The sequence below is a fragment of the Lemur catta genome, chromosome 22, assembly GCF_020740605.2.
Source record: "Lemur catta isolate mLemCat1 chromosome 22, mLemCat1.pri, whole genome shotgun sequence".
NCBI classification, from domain to species: domain Eukaryota; kingdom Metazoa; phylum Chordata; class Mammalia; order Primates; family Lemuridae; genus Lemur; species Lemur catta.
Window position 1 is genome coordinate 23,160,066 of NC_059149.1, and position 23,462 is coordinate 23,183,527.

General features: G+C 50.3%; 2 protein-coding genes across 2 annotated transcripts; both read right to left on the minus strand.

Moving 5' to 3' along the window:
• Nucleotides 1-1,677: 1,677 nt before the first annotated feature.
• NKX3-1 (NK3 homeobox 1) lies at nucleotides 1,678-5,968 on the minus strand. The gene is made up of 2 exons (XM_045535263.1): nucleotides 5,683-5,968; nucleotides 1,678-4,634 (listed from the first exon to the last, which is right to left on the minus strand). The coding sequence occupies exons 1-2, from the start codon at nucleotides 5,954-5,956 to the stop codon at nucleotides 4,216-4,218; spliced, it is 693 nt and encodes a 230-aa protein (XP_045391219.1). The 5' UTR covers nucleotides 5,957-5,968; the 3' UTR covers nucleotides 1,678-4,215.
• Nucleotides 5,969-18,664: 12,696 nt separating this feature from the next.
• Nucleotides 18,665-22,607, minus strand: NKX2-6 (NK2 homeobox 6). Its single transcript, XM_045535369.1, has 2 exons — nucleotides 22,280-22,607; nucleotides 18,665-19,582 (listed from the first exon to the last, which is right to left on the minus strand). Exons 1-2 carry the CDS (start codon nucleotides 22,563-22,565, stop codon nucleotides 18,963-18,965), a joined length of 906 nt encoding a protein of 301 aa, XP_045391325.1. The 5' UTR covers nucleotides 22,566-22,607; the 3' UTR covers nucleotides 18,665-18,962.
• Between the last annotated feature and the right edge of the window lie 855 nt (nucleotides 22,608-23,462).

Below are 23,462 nucleotides of genomic sequence, written 5' to 3' on the forward strand. Positions count from 1 at the left end.
ATAACTCGTATAACTAACTTCCCATCACAGAGGCTGTTTCCAGGGCACCTAACCTAGGTGACTTTCTCTTCATGGCCACTGCTCTCTTCAAGGTCAGCTTTGAGATGCATGATGTTAACATCGCCCTAGAAAAGTGATTTGCTTTGTGGTTAGAAGGAAAACATTTTTGTTAGGTGTAAGTCTCTGATGTTCATTTCCCCTCCTATCTTCCCAAGGCAGCCTGGCAGGGACCAGTGGGACCACCAAAGACAAAGCTACGGTGGCTCTAGAAACTTACACAGGGAGTAACTTGAGCGAAGATTGAAGAGGAATTCCACATACCACAGACACATAGCATGCTAAGGGTGGCTGCTGGAATAAGATGGGTGTGAGATTAGCAGAGATCTTGAGGGAAAGTTGGAAATGGGACAAAAAAAGGATGACTTTCTTAAGAGAGGAGAGATTTTTATTTAATTTCCTGGATTAGTTACTTCTAAACAGTTTACAAAAAAAATCTACATCTGTTAATTTACTGCAAGGGCGTTTGTAATTTGAGAGCTGATAGCTTTCCAGGAGAGGGGAGGGTGGCTGCAGATTGGTGCAAAGAGTTAAATCTCATGATGCGAGCATGCTATGAGAAGCCCCACCTGTGTGTACAATGTGCTTAAAGGATTAGAGCAAACTTTGAAATTATGATATGTTTTATCTAGACTAAGCACCTTACTCTTTAAGCTTCTATTTCCTTGAAGGAGGGGGGAAGAAAACCATCAATTCTCTCAGGTAATCAGGTGCATGAGACACTCTGCTTGTGGGATTTAATGAAGGTTTAAGTGCAGGGGGATGAAGGATGTGTTGTTTACATATTTTAACACATTAATAAAACCTATTTTCCATACTTCTGATTCCAATTCAAAGATGTCACTTGCAAAGTTCTATTGTTCTGGATGAAGGTGACATTTTGGGGGAGATGCAGGAGCCAGGGGGCCCAGGGAAGTTGTAGTATGAGGGGCTAGTGGGACATGAAAGGGGAATTTTTTTAAAGAAGTATTTCCATGGTCTCTGTGTTCCCTTCAAGAAATGTAAGCAAAATCAGGCACACTAGTTTACATCTGTAATCCCAGCACTTTGGGAGGCTGAGGCAGGAGGATCCCTTGAGGCCAGGAGTTTGAGATCACTCTGAATAACGTACTGAGACACCATCTCTACCGCCCCCCCCAAATAAATAAAATTAGCTGGGTGTGGTGGCACACACTTGTCCCAGCTACTCGGGAGGCTGAGGTGGGAGGATTGCATGGGCACAGGAGTTTGAGGTTGCAGTGAGCTATGATTGTGCCACTGTACTCTGGTCTGGGTGACAGAGCAAGACCCTGTCTCTACAGAGAAGAAAGAAAGAGAAAGAGAGAAAGAAAGGAAAGAAAAGAAAAAGGAAAGAAAGAAAGAAAGAAAGGTATCCCTGGGATGGAGTAGGTGATTATCAAACTGAAGACAGAGAAGTCTTTTCCCTTCCCCACATTTTACCAGGAATGGAGGACCCTGCATTTATAAAAGAGTGACCATCACTGGCTACTGGCAAAACTGCTGCTTTTGATCATTTGGTCATCATGGGTTTTCATGTGGATTGAGGGTGAGGGACATGGTAACCAGAAATATGCAAGTTAATTAACATGCATTTGTAGGAAACTGAACTTCACACTCAGGTCTGATAAAGACATAGATACTTTATTTTAAAAACACTTATTGTTGCAAAAAATACATAGAAAAATAAAGTTTGGTGGGGGCACTTTACTAAACTTCAAGTCACAGGCTTTTATGTACAGATCCAAGCAGGGTTGGTTATGCATGTGGAGAACCCAGGTTAATTTATCAGGACAGAAACAGGCTGTCTGGGTGAAATGGTCCAGCACACTGTCCGATTCACCCGTCAGATACAGACTAGTTCTTCAGGTGGTTTTTGATATAGGTTCAGATATAGGTTTGCTATAGTTCAGATATAGGTCAATGACTGTTGCAACGGCGGAAGAGCAAGATGGATTCACAAACCAAATAATTTTAAATGAAGACTTTTTTTTTTTTGCAACACAATCTACAGTAAAATGTTTAATCCTTACAGAATTGCAGATTGCATTAAATTCAGAGGTGGAGAGAGAAACAGTACTGAGTAGAGACTGAGCACTAAACATTTATTTTAAAAGATGTGTATAAAGGAGAAAGCAATTTAGGAGACTCTGCCTTTTGTGCTATCTAGTACTGTGGTGGGTGTCAGCAGCATGTGGCATTGAACAATAATTAACACGGAGCCCAAACCATGGAAGAATAGGGTGCAAATGGCCAACTTTCTATCTACTTACTTTGGCAGTTTTGCCACCAACAGTAAATTGGCCCTGTTTATAGGAGAAAATTGGAAAGTTTCTCACTAAACAGAAATAAGCAGTGGGATCAAGAGACTTCCAGGCCTTGGGCTATCTCATTAGTAATTTTTTTGTTGCCGTTGTCTCCCCTCAACCAGGTCACCTGAGATAATAGGATGGACAGGGAAGGACAGCCAGATGTCTCCTTTGCTCTCTGCTCATTCTGACTGGGGACCCATTATGGGCATTAAACACAGTTCCCGAAACATTTAGATAGTTTCTTGCTTTATTTTCTGATGGAAGCCACAGTAATGTTGTGTTTTGAAAATGGTTTCCTTTTCCTGAGCCTCTTCCTGCAAAGTGCTGTCAGCCCCTTCACTTGGTCAGTGGGCTCCCCACGGCCTGGGCTGCCCCACCCCAAGCCCTCTGTTTCCACTATAGGCAGCTCAGTGACGCCAGCCCTTCATTTTGCACTGTGTTCTCCCTTCTATGTGAAAACCCACTACCTCTTACCTCCTCTGCCTGCCTGCAAAGATTCCCAAGGGTAGCCAGACTTTGAATGTAACAACAGAGCCACCAGAAAGTCCTACAAAAGCAGCAGTGACCTTCTGGAGCTGTCAGGTCTTTAAATAGGATTTGAGATTTAATGCTGTATATTTTTAAAGGAAAGAAATAAGAGTTACTAGTTTGAAAAAATGTGTGTCTTTTAGCCAATTCAGAATCTGCCCCCTTACTTTTTTTTTCTTTTTTAACCTAGGACAGATAAAGCTTTGGGGGCGGGGGAAGGGCGGCGGGGCGGGGGGAAGAGCAGATCTCAGGCTAAATAAGGAAGGTGAATGTTAGGTGTAGCCAGACTAAAAGTCTGGACTGAAATGAAGCTCTTTAGTGCGGTGATTGCTGTAGGAAAAATGATAAATAAAAAATAAAAATAAAAAGAGGAGGGAAGGAAGAACCTATGGTAAAGAATTATGTCATCTGTCACGATATAGTATGAATTATAGCCTGAAAACTCCAGGAAACTTTTGGTTTTAAATTCTCCAGCCTAGGACACAACAGTTCAGAAGAGGCCATTCCACCTTTTGCTAATTAAAAATGCAGTGGCCCCCAGCAGCACTGTGGAGACTCGAGTTAGGCCCCTGTCTTGGATGTGCAGAGATTCTTCTGGCATGGCCCCACCCATTGCAATAGAGTTCTGTTTATACAGCTTGTCTTAAACCACAGTGAGTGCATCTTGTTCTATTCAGGCCACCCTGTAAATACTTAAATTGGCATACTATTTTAAAAGGGACAATAGGAAGCTGATATTTTTATCTCCTCCCACCCTGCTCTATCTCCTATGCCAATCTGTGCCGAGCATGAGGGCTTCCTCTTTGAGACCCTCTGTTTCCCCTCTTTTACAGGGACAGAGAGAAACCTTGGCCATATTCCAAGGCCAATAAAAACTTTAGTTTAACTCAGCAGGTGACATCCGAGTCTTGGCTGTCCTTCCTCCCTCTAGGTTTGCCCTCTCAGAGTTGCTGCTCAGATCCCCAAGAGGTTGGAGCTGCAGAAACAGGATCCTCAGGAGCCGTTGGACCACTCATCCCGAATCACACAGAGTGCTGGAGACAGCACTTGATTTTCTCTCCCTTCAGACAGGTAGCTGAAAGCAAAAATGACCTACAGTACACATCGGGGGAACTATTCAGATATTAAAACATTCACTGTCCCAGATCTGTCATTGGCCCACCAATGAGGACGCTGGGATTTCCACGCAAACCTCCGACAGCTTTGGTCTGCACACCTCTGGCTCCCCGTTGCTCCCTGACCTCGGCCCCTTTTGCTTTCCAGAGAGACCCCCCTGGGCAAGGCAATTTTTGATCATACATGGTTGTCATCTGAGCTGGCATTACCAGAAAGCCGGGCTCCAGCTGCCCACGCAGTACAGGTAGGGGTAATAGGGGTAGCTGTTATACACGGAGACCAGGGAGGTTCGGGACAAGCCCTCCTCTTTCAGGGCTGGCAAGGAGGAGTGCTGCTCCAAGTCTCCCAGGTCCGAGGTGAGCTGCTTTCGCTTGGTCTTATAGCGTCTATTTTGGAACCATATTTTCACTTGGGTCTCAGTGAGCTTGAGGTTCTTGGCCAGGTGAGCCCTTTCGGGGGCTGACAGGTACTTCTGATGGCTGAACTTCCTCTCTAACTCGATGACCTGAGTGTGGGAGAAGGCGGCTCGGGAGCGCTTCTGCGGCTGCTTGGGGGTCTGGGGAAGGCTTGGTAAGGCGCCTGGAGCGTCTTCACAGTCCAACAGATAAGTCCCAAAGTGCCTGTCTGGAAAGGAGAGGGAAGAAGGAGGGATGGGAAGAAAAAAGTTACATGTTAGTGGGGAAGAGAACAGAATTCAATCCATCCTTATCTCTTTAGAGAGTGAACAAACAGCCCACTGTCGTCTTGGATACATTTCACTTTTTTCACATGACTGGGGGACTCTCTGGAGTGAGCTAGGCGTAAATGTGTATATGATGTATTCATTTTTCTAATAATCAGCAAGAACCCAAAGTTAGAAGCGTTCAGTGGTCGCGCTTTCTGCCATATTACCCGGTAGAATTAAATGGAAATTGTAGACATGTGTGCTGAGTGTACCGAGGAGAGGTGGCAGAAGGGCGGCAGGGAAGACAGCGAGGAACGAGGAACGAGGTACCTGGCAAAGGCATCCGGTGTTAGCATCCGGGTAGGCCAGAGGCGGCTTGTGACACGGGAGAGGCAAAGCCAAGTTCATGCCCGGCTTTAATCCCTCTTTCTCTAAATGAGGCGTTAGGGTGCCTCATAAGAAGTGACAGGAAAGAAAATAAGTCTACTCTAAATGTTCCTACGGTGTCATATCTCCCCAACACCGAGGGGAACACCCAGATTGACTGTTTTACTGTCCATGGGATTGGGAAGCAAAGGGAGTCTTTGCTGGTCAAACTAATTTGTTCGTATTAATGAGCTGTTGTCAGTCCTGGCGACCGCGGACAGGTGACGTGGGCTGTTGCGATGGGGGGTGGCGCGGGTCAGGATTGTCATCTCGGCGCAGTGAGCGCCCTGGCTGCGCGCCGGCGTGGGAGCCACGCGGAGCAGAGCGCACCGAGCCGGGCGGGTCACGCGGGTGTCACATCCTGCGCCGCCCTGACGCCGGGCGCTGGTGAATCCCTGAGGCGCTCCGGTGGCTGCGGGGGCGGGGAGGTCCCTCCGCCTGTCGCCGCGCCGCCGCGGGGCCCCACGTCCCTGCATCCCTGCTCTGGGAGGCCCAGCAGGGACCGGTCATCGCGCCCGTGCCACCCTCGGGCCCATCTGCCCATCCCGCGGGACCCCGCCCGGTCCGGCCTCCCCGGCTCACCTGGCTCGGTCTCGGCCGGCATGTCGGCCTCCCCGGGCGCGGCGCAGGGCCCGGAGCTCGGCTCGTCCCTTGGCGTCCCGGCGCGGCCTCCTCCTTCTCCGGACTCCGGCTCTGGGTGGCGCCTGGGATCCGGCTGGCGAGGGGGCCGCGGGTCGCGCAGGATGTCCTGGATGAGGAAGGAGGTGAGCGGCTTGGGCTGGGGCGGTGGCGCGGCCCCGGGGCTGCTGCCGGCCGCCTCCGCCTCCCCGGGCCGCTGCTCGGGCACCCTGAGCATCCCGCCGGCTGTGCGGGCCGCGGCCGCACCACTTTCACTTTCCGCCGCCCAGCGCCACTTATAGCCCCGGGGGAGCGCGCCGCGCCGCCTTCCCATTGGCCGCGGGGACCCGGCCCGCGCCGCGGATTGGCCGCCACGCGCGCCAGGTGACCCGGCGGACAAGGCGCGTCCTTGGCACTGCCCGCGCCGCTCTCCTCCGGAGGTTTCCTTCCCCGATTCCTCCTCCTACTCGCCTCCCTGCGCCCCAAGCCTTTTCCCAGTCCGGGAGCGGAAACCGCAGCGGATCTCCTGGGCCCCAACCCACCCGCGGTAGAAGTTGAGACGCTTCTCTGGAATAATGATGCCTAAGAGAAATACTCCATGTAGCTCTTAAGGACTGTCAGAGAGCCTTTACTCACAGAGAAGCGGGACAACCACTACCACCGTGCCTTACAGATGAGACTTCTGGGTGCCCGGGATGAGGAGAAGTGGGTGGCACAGTCAGAGCTACTAAACCTGAGGCTCTCAGAGGCATGACCACTAGGTGCAGGACCTGCCCCCCGGCTGGGTTCTGTACTGGACGTTACTGGGACAGGTGACAAAAGTGGAACAGGGACAATGAAAGTCTTGAGTCAATGTTAAATCACTGGTTAAACATGGCACTGTGATTGTGTATGAGAATATGCTTGGGACACAAACACCAAAGGATGTAAGGGCAAAGGCAAGTGATGTGTGTAACTTAACCCCAAGAATGATATAGAAACAATGATATTAGATTGATAGCTAGATCCCACAGAATAAAGCAAATGGGTTGAATGTTCACTGGTAATCTGGAAAAAGTATATGCTGATGTGTTTTTGAGCTATTTTTATGCAACTTTTGTGTCCGTCCTGGTGTAAGACGCCTTCCATTAAACCTCGTTCAAGAGGATGGTATGTTGTCTGTCTGGGAAGGAGGGAAGGTTAATAGGTTATTGTAGATAAAACAACCACCAAAAACCACCCTGTGCAATGGGAAAGTCTTTGGCAAAGCTGGTTTCTTCTCTCATCTTTCCTAGTTCTCTTCTCATTAAAAATAAACAAACAAAACTTTTAAATGTTTTCTTTTGAAAGTTATAAATTCATAGGAAATTGCAAAAATAATACCTCCAGTGTCCCCCATATCCTTTGACATAACTATTCCATGTTTAGAAACTTGCCCCAGAAATACACAATGTACTGTCTTGGGGACATTCCTTCAACTTGGTCAGAGACTGGCTTAAGTTGCAAAATGTGTTATAGAATGAACCCATTGTATAGGGAAAAGATAATTTCCATGTTATCTGTATGATATTTTACATTTGAACACTTTAACATATAGAATATATCTGGAAGAATATATATATTATTTTCAATAGAGGAGTTACCTCTGCTTAGTGAGATGGAGATAGCAGATTGGGAGAAGGAAAGGAGGAGAGGGAAACAGGTGAATTTCCTTGTATTCATTTGTAATTTTAAAAGATTAAAAGTGTAGAGCTGGAGCTGAGCCTGGGCTCCCCTCCCCCATCATGACCTCCTTGGCCTCAGCTCTCCCTGCAGACTGTGAACACAGCCCAGGACACTTTGCCTCACCTAGCTGCACATTGCCTCCCTTTGTGCTTTGTATTTGGGCCATGTGGATGGGTCACCTCCCTTATTATACAGTCAGCTCCCTGAGGAGGGACAGTGTCCTCCTCACATTTGTACCATCCCTAATGCCTGGCATAGTTCTTGGCACACAGAAGGTGCTCAATGAATGTTTGCTAGCTGAATATCCACCTTCAGTTACTATGAGACATCTCACTGGCCAGCAGAATTATCCACCAGGGGCCAAGGAGTCCCACGGAAAATCACAGTGAAAGGTTTGTCTTCCTCCCCTTGCTGTGTTTATGCAGCTTACACGGGCGAAAATGTGCAAGGGCAATTACGAAGTCACAAAGGGGCTGTGGCAGGCAGAATAATGGCCTCCCAGTGACAGCCACCTCCTAATCCCCGGCTTCTGTGAATATGCTATGCAGATGGCCAGGGAAAGTTAAGGTCGCGGGTAGAGTTAAAGGCTCTAGTCAGCTGACCTTGAGATGGGAAGATGATTCTGGATCACCCAGGTGAGCCTGGTATCGTCACAAGGGTTCTGAAAAGTAGAAGGAGGAGGCAGGAGAGGGATGTGACCCTGAAGCACAGAGTGAGGAGATGTGAGAAAGACCCCACCAGCCATGCTGGCTCTGAGAATGGAAGGAGGCCACAAGCCAAGGAACATGGCAGCCTCTAGAAACAGGAAAAGAAGAGAAATGGATTCTCTCCTCGAGCCTCAGGAAGGAACACTGCTCTGCCAATACCTTGATATATTAGCCCAATGTAACACTTTGGGCTGGTGAGCAGCCCCTTCAGGCTTTATATCCCATCCCTGCTAACAGGCCTCTCTCCCTCCACCCCAAGACCCTTTAAAAAGGTCTGACTCCCCCCATCCAGCTGTGCATGCCAGCTTTCTGTGAGGTCAAGGAGCTCAGGGCTTGGGAAACTTTGGCAGCAGATGATATAACTCAACCTCCTTCAGCCCCTCACCAATGCTTATTGCCCAAGGAAATCCATCAGAGGAGATTTATTGGGCAATAGGAACTCAAGAGTATTTTGCTAACGATGCCCTGGTCACCTCCCCTCCACCCCTCCACAGCTGGCAATTTTTGGAGCACCCCAGGCGCGGGGCTGCATCTGCAGAAGTTTCCCTGCCCTCTAACTGGGTGGCCGCTGTCCTTCAGAGCCTGGTCTGCTCAACAGCTTAACAGAGACCCTCGCCTGGGAGACACATTGGGGGCTGTTTGTCTAGGGGAAGAGGCTCTGACCTTCCCACCCTGCGCTGAATGCCAGAAACCATTTCAGACCTTCCCTCTGCTGCTGCCTCCCGCTCTCAGAGCCTGCCAGAAAGCTGAGCAGGTCGTTGTAGGCTCATGGTGCCCCACCATGGTGATAATCAGGGTGGGTGATCATCTGAGAAGGTGGCAGAGCCAGTTTCTAGGCACAGGGTGGGTGCGGACCCCTGTGGGATGATGGGCGGGGCGCTAGGACTCTGCCTGCTCCTCTGGAGGGTTCTCCTGACCCCTGAGACTAGACGGGGCCTGGGGACCCAGAGAGGCTGGTTCACAAAGAAACTGCTTTCTCCCAGGACTACTGACTAGGGCTCCTCTCATGGACCCTGTCCTGAAAGTTATTTGGGACAGCGCAGCCCTGAACCACTTGGAGGGCAGTAAGTCAGCTCAGCCAGGAGTTTATATTTGGCCTGAGGCGGGTCCTGCCCCTGTGGCCCCCAGGCAGGCAGGGCCCTCCCGGTGTTTTCACAGCTCACAAGCGAGGAGGGAGGGCAGACCCTCTGGACCACCCTGCAGCAGGGCCCTGCCGCCTGCAGTGCTTTGGGCAGGGACAAGCCTTTCATCCGGTCATACACTTCTCCAGGCTCCCTTCCCCTCTGAAGGGGCTCAGGGGGAGGAAAGAAGGGAGAAGGAGAACGGACTGGAAGGTGTGGAAACAAGGAATGGTGGAGAGAGGGCAATGTCTGGAAACAGGAGACGTTGCGGCATTCCCGCTTAAAAATTCACAGAATCGGATGGTACGAGGCCTTAGGCATCATTTTAGGAGTGGGAAAAACTAAGGTTCAGAGACTGTAAATGGTTCATTTAAAATTACATGTCAGTGACCAAGTCAGAACTTTGGCCCATGTCTCTCAATGTGTAGGCCTGTTTGATTTTTGCCTCCTTTTTTTTTTTTTTCACTACGAAATGTTTGAAATATATCCTCCCATCAAAGCCAGCAGTTGGCTGATCAGTCAGTACACAGGGAAACTGACAGGCCAGGTCAAACATGGCAGCACTTTCCCCCCAGACCTCTGGACAGAATCAGCCCGGCTGGAGAGGGCTGGGGAAAGCTGGAGTGAGCAGGTGGCAGGGAGGGGTTCGGCCCAAGCAGGTGGTGTTGGGGATGAGGCTGGGGGTGGGGGCCCAGACTCCGACTGCTGAACTTGGCTTAAGGCCCCTGAGAAACCAGACCCAAGGGCACAGTGGACCCTGCACATTCCCGATGGCTGCCTCCCCTCACGTGGGGATAGAAGCTATTTGGTGCCATCTGAGATCTGAGCAGGAGGAAGAGTGAGCAGGAGAAAGGAGCAGGCAGGTGAGACACCTGTTCTCCATGGACAGACTTCCCCACCCCTCTAGAGAGGGCTCAGCGCCGGGGGGGAGGCTGGCCCATTTTATGTCCACCTGTTTTAGGGTGACCGACCTAGCATTGCATTCGGACTTCGTGAAATAGGTCTTTCTAAACTAATAAAATTCAGCGATACTGAAATCCTCAGCTTGGCACTAAAACAACAGTAGCTAATACTTACCTAATGCTTAGAATGTGCTGTTCAAAGCACTGTACTTGTACTAATTGATAGTATCATATCAATTGATTATATTAATATCAATATGGATTCTATCTGCTAAAGCAGTTGTCAGGGGACTACTGCAAGCTGGAGGCTGGTGTGAGGCTGGTGCTGCCCTCGGGACAGTGAGAGTGTGTGTGTGTGTGTGTGTGTGTGTGTGTGTGTGTGTGTGTGTGTGTGTGTGTGCAGCGGCTGGTAGTTGTGGACTGGATTTCATGCACATCAAGCTCTGACTATTTTGACCTTTCTGGGCAGAGCCAAGTCCTTCTCCTCTTACTGCCCCTCTGCGTCACTGCCCAATTGCCACAGCTTGCAGTCCTGGGAGCAAGCCAACAACTGCATCCCAGCCTGGTCAGCCCTGCCCTATAGATAAGGCAATTTTTAGGTCAGGAGGATTTTACTCCATAGGGTAGGGAAACACAGAGGCCCCAAAGCTGCACTGGCTTCCTTCTTCAGTGGATAAGAGATGCTGCTATGCTCTGGTTTCAGTCATCCGAAGTCCCCTCCACCTTAAGCGTCGCTGCTATTTAGCTGCATGGGCCAAGAAATTGCCTTGAATTTTTTGCTCGTGCTGGTGTGAGTTAGGTTCCTGTTACTTACAGCCGGAAAGTCTCATTGATAACAGCTGGTTTAACTAATTCCATTTTATCCACAATGAAGTTGAAGTCAGAAGAGATGAAGTAACTTGCCCTCCATGGCAATGCTGGTCAGGGGTGGAGCTAAGCCAGAATCCAACAGATTCACTGAGGTCCTCAGCTCTGGATCAGTCAGGAGCCTCTGCTCTGGGTCAAGAACAGTTCAACATGAGGGGGCTGACCAGATCACCGTCCCTTCCAGGTGTTTCAGAGACCAGACGGAGGTGAAAAGGAGGGCAGAGTCCCAGGCTAATCTATTAGCAATATTTGTTTCACCAGCCCTTCAGGGTTGGTTCCTAAACACAGCTATATTTTAGATACACAAATTCAATCCTGGACAGAGGATGTGTAAACAGGATTAGGGAGTTTCTATTCTGGCTCTGATTTACAAACTGGGTGACCTAGGGTAAGTCCCTCAGTTTCCCTAGTTTCCTCAGCTGTGTAGTAGTAATATTTTCCCTTATGGCAATTAAATGAGACAGTATTTATAAAGGACATTTGTGCGTTGTAAAGCACCCCACTGATGTAGTGACCAGCATCACCCATTGCCAACACGAGCTCATATCTATGGAGCCTTAATCTAATGATTCAATGTCTTCTGTTCATTTCCAACTGTCAATATCCAGACGGGAAGGTAAAGGGTTTGACCTGCAAAAGAACCTGAAATACTGCTCAAAGTCAAATGCAAAGGCTTTGGTGGAATGCCAAGGAATCTGGGGGAATTCCCTTTCCCGGGCAGGAAACTGGAGGCAATGGTGTCCCCTGGTGGGACCTTCAAGTTCTGCAAGCAGTGGCTGCCAGTTGCTCCATAGGAGCTATTGTCTCCAGCACTAATGTTCTTGGCATTATGTCATACTGCTATGTCATGAGTTCACAGGACTGATTTTGAATGTGGATGTCCCTGGGTGGAGATCAGAGCCCAAGGGCGTCTCTTAGATCTTAACCATCTGAAGGTGCTTTTTGGGCCAGACGCATTCCTGAAAGCAGATGTTGAGTGCTGAATCATTAGCAGATATAGCTGCATGTTTAGGTAGTTAAATAACAGTAAGGAGAAGCAGTTGTAATGATTAGGAAAAGGCAGCAGAATGTAATGAAAAGCAAATGGACTTTGGAGGCTAAACTTCTACGTCTACCCTTAGCGCTGGTGATTCTGCATACACTTCTTAATCTCTCTGAGCCTTAGTTTCCTAATCTGGAACTTACTGTGCCCTATTGGAGCTTAGCATTTAGGGAGTGATTATGGCAATTAAATAATATAATGCATGGCAAGAACCAAGCACTAAGCATGGGCTTAATAAACATTGTTTTTCTCTACCCACTGACTGGGCACCTCTGCAATCTCATTTCCTTCTGCTTCTCTGATGGTTCATCCCAACTATGCCATGATACAGATATTCATGGAATTCTCACTGCCTGTCTGTATTGCCCTGTTCTAAGCAAGTAAGTGGACAAAGGGAGAGGTAAAAAAGACAGCTGACAAGGGGTGATGAGAAGATAGAGTGACCAGAGTTTTCAAATACTCCTAGTGGGAATCCCAAAGTGCTGGGATTACAGGTATGAGCCACCATGCCTGGCCTATATATATATCGTTTTTGTTTACATCCTTTGGCCTGAACTTCATTACTTGGCCACCCTAGCTGCAGGGGAGTCTGGGAAATATAACCTTTAGCTGGGAGACCATGTGTTTAACTAAAACTCTAGGATTCAACTCCTAAGTGAAAGGGGGAAACAGATATTGGATGACAGCTAGATGTTTCTGCCACAGGTCTCCCATTCTAAGCATCTTCTGGGTAGAAATCATAATGTAGGTATTCAAATAATTGAATGAGTGGTTGACCCTGGTCAGAATAAGTTGTTCCCTTCTCTATGCTCCCATGTGATATGTTTATAATGAGCCTTTTCTAGTTTTTCCTAGTATAATTGGCTGTAGAGGCTGTCTCACCTGCTAGTTTATAATCTTCCTGAGAATAAGAACTCTGTTTTGTACATTGACGTGTTTCTTTTCCTTTTCCCAGTGCATAGAAGAGTGCTTTACGCTTAGTAGTAGGTCTCTCATAAATACTTTTAATGATACTGGTATTATATCCCCTCACAATGCTCAGCCTAATATTCCTTAATATTTGCCAATTTAAGTTAGATCTACCTACAGGAGAATGGCTGGAGGAATCAAACAGGGAACTTCCTTTTTCTCTGTAGCCATAACCCCTGGCCAACAGAGATCCTTAGGGTCCCTGTTATTGGGGCTTAGGCAGCCCCAGCCAAGAGCTGGATCCTGTCCACACAGAAAAGGGGTTTCTTGCAGAGGATCTGACTACCGAGGAGCCAGCTCAGAGCCTGGGTCTTTAATGCAGACTGTGTGGGTCATGCCAGGAAGCCAAACAGCAACCACTCACTTGTTTGATCATTTGATACATCAAGAGATGGTATGTGGCCCCTACTCTATGACAGGCACAAGGTGCATTGGAAATACACAGGATGGACAGGAGGCTGATTGTTTAGAAAGGATAACAGACAAGAAGAGTCACTGCATTACGATGGGGACCTCCAAGGTGCTCTAGGAGCACATGCCAGGGGGTTCTGACCCAATCTGGGTGTCAAGACAGGCTTCCCATGGCGGAAGTCCAGGCGAGGCACCAGGGGGCTTGCGGTGGACTGGAGACAGGAGCCATGAAGGGAAAGGTTCCCCTGTGGACCACGGAATTCCTCACTTAGGATTCCAATCCTGGGCCCTAGGGTTTCCAGCAATTAAACAGGGCTGGTGACAGGAGGAGGCAGGAGTCATTGAGGCACAGATGGGGAGGAGGGAAGTTTGACTGAAAGCAGCTTATGAGGACAGCCCCATGGGGACTGAATTAGAAAGTGCTCTGAGGTTTGTGGTCAGGCTCACGGCTGCTGGGCATATCTTTGCTTTTCTTAAGGTGGAATCTGGACTATGTCACTAAGACCACATCTTTCTTTTGGGTTGAAGGAGGGAGGTTGCTGGATGAATTTAATCGGAGAGTCAGCCAGGAAGGCAGAGCGACTTCCCACGAAGCTCTCTCTCTCCCTGCTACTGGGGAGGGGGAGGTAGAAGTTGGGGGGGGGGTGGAAATGGCTCAGGGGCTGAATGTCCTCACTCTCAAGAGTTGGAGTTTTGAAAGGATGAATCAGTAGGAGGCATGGGTTTCAAAGTGCAGAGGAAACCACAGACAAAAATGGGCAAGGGGAATGCAGAAGCCAGAGTCTTCAAATATTCTGTTTGCCCACAGGCATCGGAAGATGCACTTGTATCTTTCCCTTCCGCCCCTCACCCGGTCTGGCATCGGGTGCCAGACACAATATAACAATGAAAACGAGCAAACTAAAGCTACACATGACAGCATGGACACATCTCAGAAACATCAACTTGAGTAAAAGAAGCAAGTCACAAAACAATGCATACAGTATGATTCTACTTGCAGAATGTTCAAAATCTGGCAAAATTAAACCACATTGTTAAGAGATGTGTCCCTAGAGATAAATCCATAGAAAGAAGCCTGTACATTATATCACAGAAGTCAGAATAGCTGGCACCTCCTTTGGGTGAAGACAGGGAAATGGGTTTGCATTCTGGGAGGGGCATGGGGAGATGGGTGCTGAGGGCTTGGCACTCCATGTTTCTTACACTGAGTGGGAGTCCCATCTTTGTTCACTTTACAGGAACTCTTTAAATTGTACATATATGTTTTATGTAATCTTCTGTATATATGATCTATCTCATAATTGTAAAAATTAAAGGTATCTGACACCAAGAGGGAGCTACCCCAAATTAGAATAATAGCCTCAGAGATCCATCTTCTTGATTTTATAGATGCAGAGACTGAGGCTCAGAGAGGTTAGGAGCCTTACTCAAGGTCACAGAGCATGTTCTTAGTCAAACTGGGACTAGAACAAGACAATTCCTAACTGAGGGCTCCTCCACCACCTCCATGTCTCTGTCCTTAGGGGAAGGGAAGGGAGGGGCATAGCTTTTAAGCCTGGGAGTTCCCTCCTTTTGTGAAAAAGACAAAGGACCAGTTCATGAGCTGATATAATAATAAAAAGCTGCTATAAATACTGATTATTTTAAACACTTTTCACATGGAATTTTAAAAGATTTCAATATGCCCCCCTGAAAATAATAATGATGATTATGGTAATGATAATAATGATAACAATGATAACCTTACAAAAAAATAAGTACCAGAAATCTCTGGCAAGTCTGTGATCTGGAGTTAGACTTGTGCTCTATTTGATTTGCAGATGGTATCGGGATGGAGCTGGCTTGGAGCAGGGCTGGGCCAGGAGAGGAAGGACAGGGAGTCAGGAAGTCTGCAATTTTATTGACTTATCCACCTGGCCTAGGTGAGACCCTTAGCCCTGGGACAGTCAGGAAAGGAACCTCTGCTATCTCTCTGAGAGCTTTTTTGTTTTGTTTAGAGGTCAATTACTTCCCATTTGGGGAACTTGTGAACATTAAGAGGTGACTGGAGTGATGGGACCGAACGATGCAGATAAGAGGCTGATTGCTTACAGAGCGGCTCCCTGGTAAAAGCCCTGCCAAGGATAAGCCGTTGTTGGGAAGTGACACACAAAAGGGGGCAGCTTTCAGTGCAAAGGCGAGATTACAGAGATGGAAGACAGGCAGCTGGGGGTGGGCTTGATGAGCTGGGAGAGGGATTTGTTCTAAATTGATCCTGACAGGCTGAGAGTGGGGAGATGGGGGAGGAGAATTTTCCTTCACTCTCCTTTCCTTTAGGAAAGAAATCTTTGGTGTCATGTGAATCTCAAATGTCCTCGCTGTGCTCTGAAGAAAATGCCACATGAATGGCACATGGATAAGGTTTTTGTTATACATACTAAATACATATATATTTAAGGCTGGTCCAATATGGATACCACAGCAATGTGGGCAGCATGACAAACAATGTAGCAGGCAAGTAGAACATCTAAGGGATCTTGGATGTGCATGTAAGCCACACTCCCTCCCACCTCCCACACCCATTCAGTCCACTCAATGCAGTTTGCAAATTCTCAGAAGCTAGCTTGAATTGAATCTCAAACTACTATAAAATACGGCTCTGTTTTTGGAGTGTACCCATTTACTTTTCTCCATTGCAAAGTCCAGGAGCTTTCCTGGAGCCTCTCCCCAGTAGTGTCATTCCCACGCTAATCACCAGGCTTACCTCCCCACCCCCGTTCTATGCAGCCCTTTCTAAGCACCCAGCGTGCACAGGATTTTCTCTCTCTCTAGAGAGAACTTAATGCCTGCCTATTTGACATGCAGCATATACGACCTTATATTTTTAGATACCTTTCTCACGTTGGTCTTTGCTATCCCAATTAGATAATAAATTCCTTAGGGGCAGCAGCCGAATCTTATATTCTCTTGTGTCCCTTCCAGGAATGTTCAGTGATGACTGAGTTACTGGTGATTGAGCCTCTTTCTTCCCTAGTCACTTGGAGCCTTGCCCATAACTGTCACTGATCTTCCTGTGCATCTCCCTGTGGTCACAAAGGTGTGGAGAGGGTGTGGGAGTCACTCACTCTCTCTCACTCAGGAGGCAAGACCTATTCAGAACATCACAGGTCTGCTAACTTCTCTTACTTTTCTATGTTAGAGGCAGGTGAGAGGGTGAAGGAAAGAATGTTTATTAATTTCCTACTTCGTGCCAATGACTTTGCCCATCCATTCTACAATGAGCTACATTTCTGGGGTAAGGATCTTACCCAAAAGATTTTTTTTAATTAACATATAGTCTTTTTAGAAGCTGATATTAGAAAAATTGAATACAACTCACTTAAGAACTAAGGGCTAGACTGAAACTCACCTGCCAGGAATCTAAGACCAGTGTCCAACTTCTCCTCTTGTAAGGAATAACTTCCAAAGTGAAAGAAGAATGGTAACACTGTATGACAATTCTTTCATGATGGAGATTTTAACTGTAATCTCTATTTTTTTCTTAGTATTGTTGACCCAGGAATACTTATTGAGATTTCCAAATTTAAAGTACACACACTCATGTTTTAATCCCAGAGGCACAACACTAACAATAATTGAAAGACACTGTGAGCTGTTTCTAAATCCACTTTTATTGGCAGTGAAAATTGAGAAATAAAAGGGAGAAGCAATGAAAATCAAAAGGAAAGAAAATGTAAGGAAATAGTAAGAAAAAAAGAACTAACTTTTTTTTTTTAAGTTTAAACATGTAAACTTTAAGGGATATAAGCTATCAATAGTCAGGTATAGTTTACATAGACTCAAGCAGTCTCTGTTTCCCACTTTAACAAAAACAACCAGGACATATTCAGAAATGAGAACATTCAGGAGTACATTTTAATTAAATATGAGAATTTATTAAATAAGATAATTTAACCTTTGATATGTGGGGGTGGGGTGAGAACCAGAGTTTTCATTTCTAAAAAATGTAATCCAAGAGGAAAAAAGACAGATTTTCCTACTAAATTTGTCCTGCCACAAATTTTCTATTTGATCCAATGTCTTTATTAATAAAATGAGTTTATTTTCACTCTTTAATTTACATGACCTCAGATGTATTGGGGGTCATGTATTGGGGGTGGAGATGTCAAAATTTCATGATTTTAGGAAGCCTAAAGTTTAGGCCTTTTACCCATATTTTTAGAACTTATTGTCACCTAGGGGCCTCCTTTCCTGATGTGGAATTTAGAAGCTGATGATAGAAGGAAAACCTACAAAGAAGAAGGGGGGGTGTGTGGAGAGAAAATTAGGTACCCTGCCTCCAGCGTTGAATAAGTTTTGTCTCCTTCGAACTTCTGGGCTTCATTTTTTTTTTTTTTTTTTTTTTTTTGAGACAGAGTCTCACTTTGTTGCCCGGGCTAGAGTGAGTGCGGTGGCATCAGCCTAGCTCACAGCAACCTCAGACTCCTGGGCTTAAGCGATCCTACTGCCTCAGCCTCCCGAGTAGCTGGGACTACAGGCATGAGCCACCATGCCCGGCTAATTTTTTTTTGTATATATATTTTTAGTTGTCCAGCTAATTTCTTTCTATTTTTAGTAGAGACAGGGTCTCACTCTTGCTCAGGCTGGTCTCGAACTCCTGACCTCGAGCGATCCACCCGCCTCGGCCTCCCAGAGCTAGGATTACAGGCGTGAGCCACCGCGCCCGGCCTGGGCTTCATTTTTGTTTGAATTCGAAGTTGTTCAGAGGTAACCGAGAGAATAGGTTCTAACAGCCTACACACACCACACACGCACGCGCCCACACAAACTCATTTATCGTATTTATTCGAGATGGGGTGCTGTATATAAGGGACGTGCAGTGACAGTGAGTGGAGGACCGGAATGTCGAGGCTACGTCCTGGAGAGCCGTCGTGCCCAGGAAAGAGCACTCTACCGATTGTAGGGTCCCCAGGAACGCGGCGGTTGGAGGGATGCTGAGGCCCCATAGGAGGGGACTCTAAGCAATAGTCCCTCTTCCTGAACCTCCCGGTCCTCTCCTCTCTTCCCGGCTCTTGGTCCCGTTCCTGCACTCCTCCCCTCTCCTTTTTCCTCAACCCCCACCAGTTGCCTGTACTCAGAGGATGGAGGCCCCATAGACCTTCCATTCACCCCCTAGTGCCCAGGGGCTGCCGCATACAAATTAAAGAGCTTCTCAGGCCCCTGGGGTTGAGGCCCGAAAAGCCACTTGCCTCAGTACTGCTGTGACATCCAAAACTGACAGCCGCCCCTGGTTTTCTTCCCTCCCAGTGCCACCTCGTGGGCAGCTGGCGGACGTCCCCTGTTACGTCTCCTGGGGGAAAAACGCCCCCAGGGACTTCAGCTGGATGATGCAGTTTGCAGTCCCAGAGATGGCTCCGGGGAGAAGTGCTGTTGGGTCGCCACTTCCCTACACCGCCGCGATCGCTCATCCTGGCAGCGACCCGCAGGCGGACGGAAGGGACGGAGCACCTGGCCCTGGCGGGCGTAGCCGAGCCGAGGCGCCTCACCAGGCTCTGACGCCCTGCAGCGTGGTGGCCAGGTGGCCCTGTGGGGTGACGTTAGGGCCTCCGGGACCGAGGCCAGAGCTGGCCAGTGGTGTGGGTGCCGCGGGGCCCGAGGGCGCGCCGGCGTAGGCGCCGCCGTAGCCCGCGCCGTAGGGGGCACCGGTGTAGCCGCCGCAGCAGGAGTAGGGCGGTGCGGGGCCGCTGTAGGGGCCGGGGAAGGCGGGCGCGCCGGGGCCCAGGCAGGGCTTGCCATCCCGCACCAGCACGGGCACCGCCACCCGGCGCGGCGCTAGCGGGTGGCCGGCCAGTTCCAGCGACTTGTCCTGGCGCTGCCTCTTGCACTTGTAGCGCCGGTTCTGGAACCAGATCTTGACCTGCGTGGACGTGAGCTGCAGTGCGCTGGCCAGGTGCTCGCGCTCGGGCGCCGACAGGTACCGCTGCTGCTTGAAGCGCCGCTCCAGGGCCAGCACCTGCGCCTGCGAGAAGAGCACGCGCGGCTTCCGCCGCTGCCGCGCCCTGGGCTGCTCCGCGCCGCCACCGCGCACGCCGTCGCCGGTGTCGCCAACACCGCGCTCCCGGGTCCGGCCGCCGAGGGGCGAGGCCGCGCTCAGGCCGAGCTCTAGAAGCACAGGAAGGGACAGCATCAGCGCGCAGCCTAAGGCTCACCTGAGCGATGCTTATTACATCGTTTTCAAGAAGCCTCCTCCCTGCCTAGCAGCCTTCGCTCGGCACCCCCTTCTCCCTCCTACCCTTCAACTCCGTCCCAGGCTGTCTGAATGTTTCTTTTCTCCAAGCTCATCGCTTTTCTACCTGCTGGAACATAAATAAATTGTGACACTCTGTATACGTCATTTTCCCCAAAGGTAGACTATTCATCAAGAGTCTAAGGTAGCTCCATTTTCTTCTTAGAGTGTGTGTGTACGGTGGTTCAGTTTGGGGGAAAGTTCGCCATGAGGATCAGGTGTGAGTGTGTAGGCCTATCCGATTCCGGCGGACTTTGGGTCATCCTTGCAAGTAAAGGGAGGAAGAGGAGGAGGAAGAGGAGGAGAGAGAAGTCCGGGTCTCAAGAAAGCCCAAACTCAGTGATTTGCTCTTGGGAGGGTCCTGTCTGTCTCCTGCTCCGTCGCTGCCCCGGGGGCATCTCATGGAACTGGGCTCCAAGTCCAGGAGGGGGAATCTTGAGTGTCTCCTACCTTCACCCAACTTTTGCACACACCCTTGTCTTTGTGGTCATCAAGTACTCTGCCAGCACCAGCGGCCCAGCTTTGTAAGGCAAATTAACAAAATATGATAAAAAAATATTTCCTGGCTCCTGACACTTAGCTTGGAAACTGAGAGATGTATGAAGTTGAGGTCCATACTGGCTTTTTAAAAAGCAGCCTCCCCCTCCTTGGGGGTCTTTCTGGCAGGCCGAGGGTGCTGGCTTCACCCTGAAGTCCTCTTTCCCCCAGGCGACTCACTTTTGCAGACGCCAAGATGTAGCGTTTTCTTCCCTTCTCACCTCTCTAGGTCTTGGCTTAAGCTCTGTTTTACCCCAAAGGTGGGTAGAGAGGAAACGCTGAATTTTTAGGGAAACTCACCCCAGGAGAAAACCAGGAGACTGGAGGGGCTGCAAGTTCTCAGCAGGGCAGGGCAGGACTTTCCTAACTAGAGCGGGTGCGCAACCCGACTTTTAATCCCTAGCGACGCTGGCACAATCTCCTGGGGGGTGCAGCTGTTTGGTATTTAAACTTTCAGGAAAGAAAAACTTCCTTCAAAGATGCCTGCGCTAAGAGAAACCAAGGCTATCTCCTCTCGAAAAGAGGAAAAATACTGACTAGGGCTTGTTTTCTTAGCATCATCCAAAGATAACCCACCTTCAGCGACGGGGTGGCGCAAGCAGGACCACATTTGAAAGTCGCTGACCACGCGGGGTGAAGGATTGCACAGCACCCCGGGCGCCTGCCAGCACCCTGTGTCTTCCAGGTCACAATCCGGAGATCCTAAGCCCAGAGTCCTTGAAGGCAAGGTAGGTCGGCTGGGGACGGATGAGGCTTGAAGCCCACCAGGAAGGTCCCTATCCCCGGCTGAGCGCCTCTGCGGTCCTGGATTCGGTTCCTGGAGCCGGGCTCGGTCCCTCCTTGGCTTCCAGAAGCAGGGAAGAGACATCGCCCCCGGGACTTGGTTTCCAGCGGAGGAGGGACGCGCCGCGCGGGCCTTTGGCTGAGAGGCTACCGTGGTGGTCCGAGGAACAAGACACTTTGTCAGCAAATCTAAAATGTTTGCCGAGTTGGCCGAGCAGCGCGGAGGGACTTTAGTGTTTAGAGTCCGCCACAGAAAACCCACCAACTTCTTCGCGAACACAGCAAAGTTTATGTTCTCCAGGCTTCTGGAGTTAGTGACTAAGCAGCCTGCAAGTCAGCGAATAACTCCGATATGGGCTCTATTTTATTTGGTTAGTTTGTGCCTGGCACGGAGGTGCCGTGGTGCAGCCTGGCAGAGGAGGCCTGCCCTGCGCTGAGATTTCCCACCCAGGTGCAGAGGGTTGGCGAGAGGAAGGTGGCTTTCTCGTTCCTCGGAATATCCAGCCTCTCTTGCCGAAGGCTCCCAGGTTAGCGGAGCCGACGCAACGCAACTCCCCGGCAGCCCCTTCCCGTCCTGCGGGCTGGACGCAGGTGCCGGGCCTTGGAGACCAGGCGCCAGGACGCGGCCGGAGCCTCCTCCCAGCTCAGCGACAACCCCGGCTGCCTTTAACACGCTCCCCGACGCGAGAATCTGGCGCCAGCGCGCGCAGGGCCTTCCCTTTCTGGGGACTCAAAAGCACCCAGTCCCCGTCTCGCGTGTTCCAGAGGAGGAACCTGTGCGGAGGGACCGCGAGCTGGCCTGGGCGCTCAGACTGCCCCGGGAAAGGGCCCGGCCTGGACGGGCAGCAGGCCGAGGACGGCTCCCTGCTTTGCTGGCTCCTCTTTTTTGGATGGTTTAGAGTAGGGAGAGACTAGGAGAGGGCAGGGAAGGGAGGCGGTGGTGGAGCACAGTGGAGACGCGGAGCTGGAGGTTCTGGGAATCCGGGCGGTGCTTGTGGGGAACGAGAGGGGCGGGTGCCGGCAGAGCGAACCCTAAGATTCAGGACCTCATTTTCCTTAGGGACGCGGGAAGCACACGGGGTGTCGGAAGGGGGTGGGAGTGGGGGCCCAGAGGCCTGTTTTTGGACTCCTCAAATGAGGGAAATGGGGGAGAGGACCTGGGACCCCCGACACTGGGAGATGCATTTTCCCCCACGCACCTCTAATCCCCCTCAATATCCCCCGTAGAAGGCAAGACCTGAGCGCTTACTCACGTGGCTCCCCCACCCTTTCCGCGTCCATCTCGGCGACTGCCTCACAGGAAGCCCCACGTGGCTCCAATCGGTCTTGTCTTCTGTCGCTGCCGCCGCCGCTGCCACCACCACCGGCGTTGTGAATCTCTGACCCTCGCGGCTCCGAGTCCATTCGCGGGTACGGAGATTTTTCCGGGCTCCCCCGCACCCCACGGTGTGGCGAAGCCGCGGGGCCGCTCTGCTCCCGCTGCAGCCGCAGGATGTCATTGACAGAGAAGGGGGTGGAGGTGACCCGACCCAGCAGCATCTCGAAGGCGGAGGGGGCGGGGCCGAGGAGTTCCCGGTCCCCGCCGAGCGCGGCGCCCTGAACTTCCCGTCTTGTCGCTGCAGGCCCAGCAGACAGACCCAAGCTCTCGGACAGACACCCGACGTCCCGAACCGCGCCTTCCTCAGGGCCATCCCGGCGGGCCGGGGGACCAGGGCCGGGGGACAAGACCGCCGCGTCCCATTGGTTCCTGCAAAAACCACGTGCTAACCCTGCACCTTCCTCCCCAAACGCATTCGTCCCGCGCCCTCCCCACCGCCCAGTCAATCCCCTGGGAGGTTTGGTTCGTATTGACGGTTCTCAAAAGCAAAGCAAACGTGCAAAGATGGTGCTGCGCTCGGCTCGTACCTGCGTCAATACGGTACAAGCGGGAGCTTCTGAGGTCCGCGGGGATCCTCTCCCACCCCCCGCCCCAACCGGACCAGAGGACGTGCAGGGCTGGGGGTGGAGTCCTCGCTGTGCAATCCGGGCCCGTCCATCCGGCCCGATCTTAGCTCAACTGTCCACTCCTTACAGCGCAGGGGTAGGGCGAAACCGAGGTATAGACAGGTGGGCATCGCAGGATGATCTTAGTGCGCGCAGAGGCCGGAAAACTGAGGACGAGCGTGTCTCGACCCCTGGAGACGGAAATGTCACACTTTGCTCAGAGTCCTGGTCTGCGGAGCCCAAATTCGCCATTTCCCAGGAGCAGCTTCTCAGCCTTGGGAACGAAGAATGGGCTTGGGGCTATATTTGGGGGAGGGCCTTGGCCTCTTCTCTTCCTACTCTTTACCCTCCCTGAAGGTGATTGCCCCGAGCGAGTGTGCGTGCATTAGATCTCCAGAAAAACAACTCGGTCGCAGCTGGCACCGAGTAAAGGGAGGCAGTGTTGCACAATGG

What these genes read in the sequence shown, in the direction of transcription:
- NKX3-1 (XM_045535263.1), bottom strand. Translation starts at nt 5,956, where the DNA reads ATGCTCAGGGTGCCCGAGCAGCGGCCCGGGGAGGCGGAGGCGGCCGGC. An exon ending in GCCGGCCGAGACCGAGCCAG is followed by an intron (nt 4,635 to 5,682) that starts GTGAGCCGGGGA and finishes TCTCCTTTCCAG; the next exon opens with ACAGGCACTTTGGGACTTAT.
- NKX2-6 (XM_045535369.1), bottom strand. Translation starts at nt 22,565, where the DNA reads ATGCTGCTGGGTCGGGTCACCTCCACCCCCTTCTCTGTCAATGACATC. An exon ending in GGAAAGGGTGGGGGAGCCAC is followed by an intron (nt 19,583 to 22,279) that starts GTGAGTAAGCGC and finishes CTGTGCTTCTAG; the next exon opens with AGCTCGGCCTGAGCGCGGCC.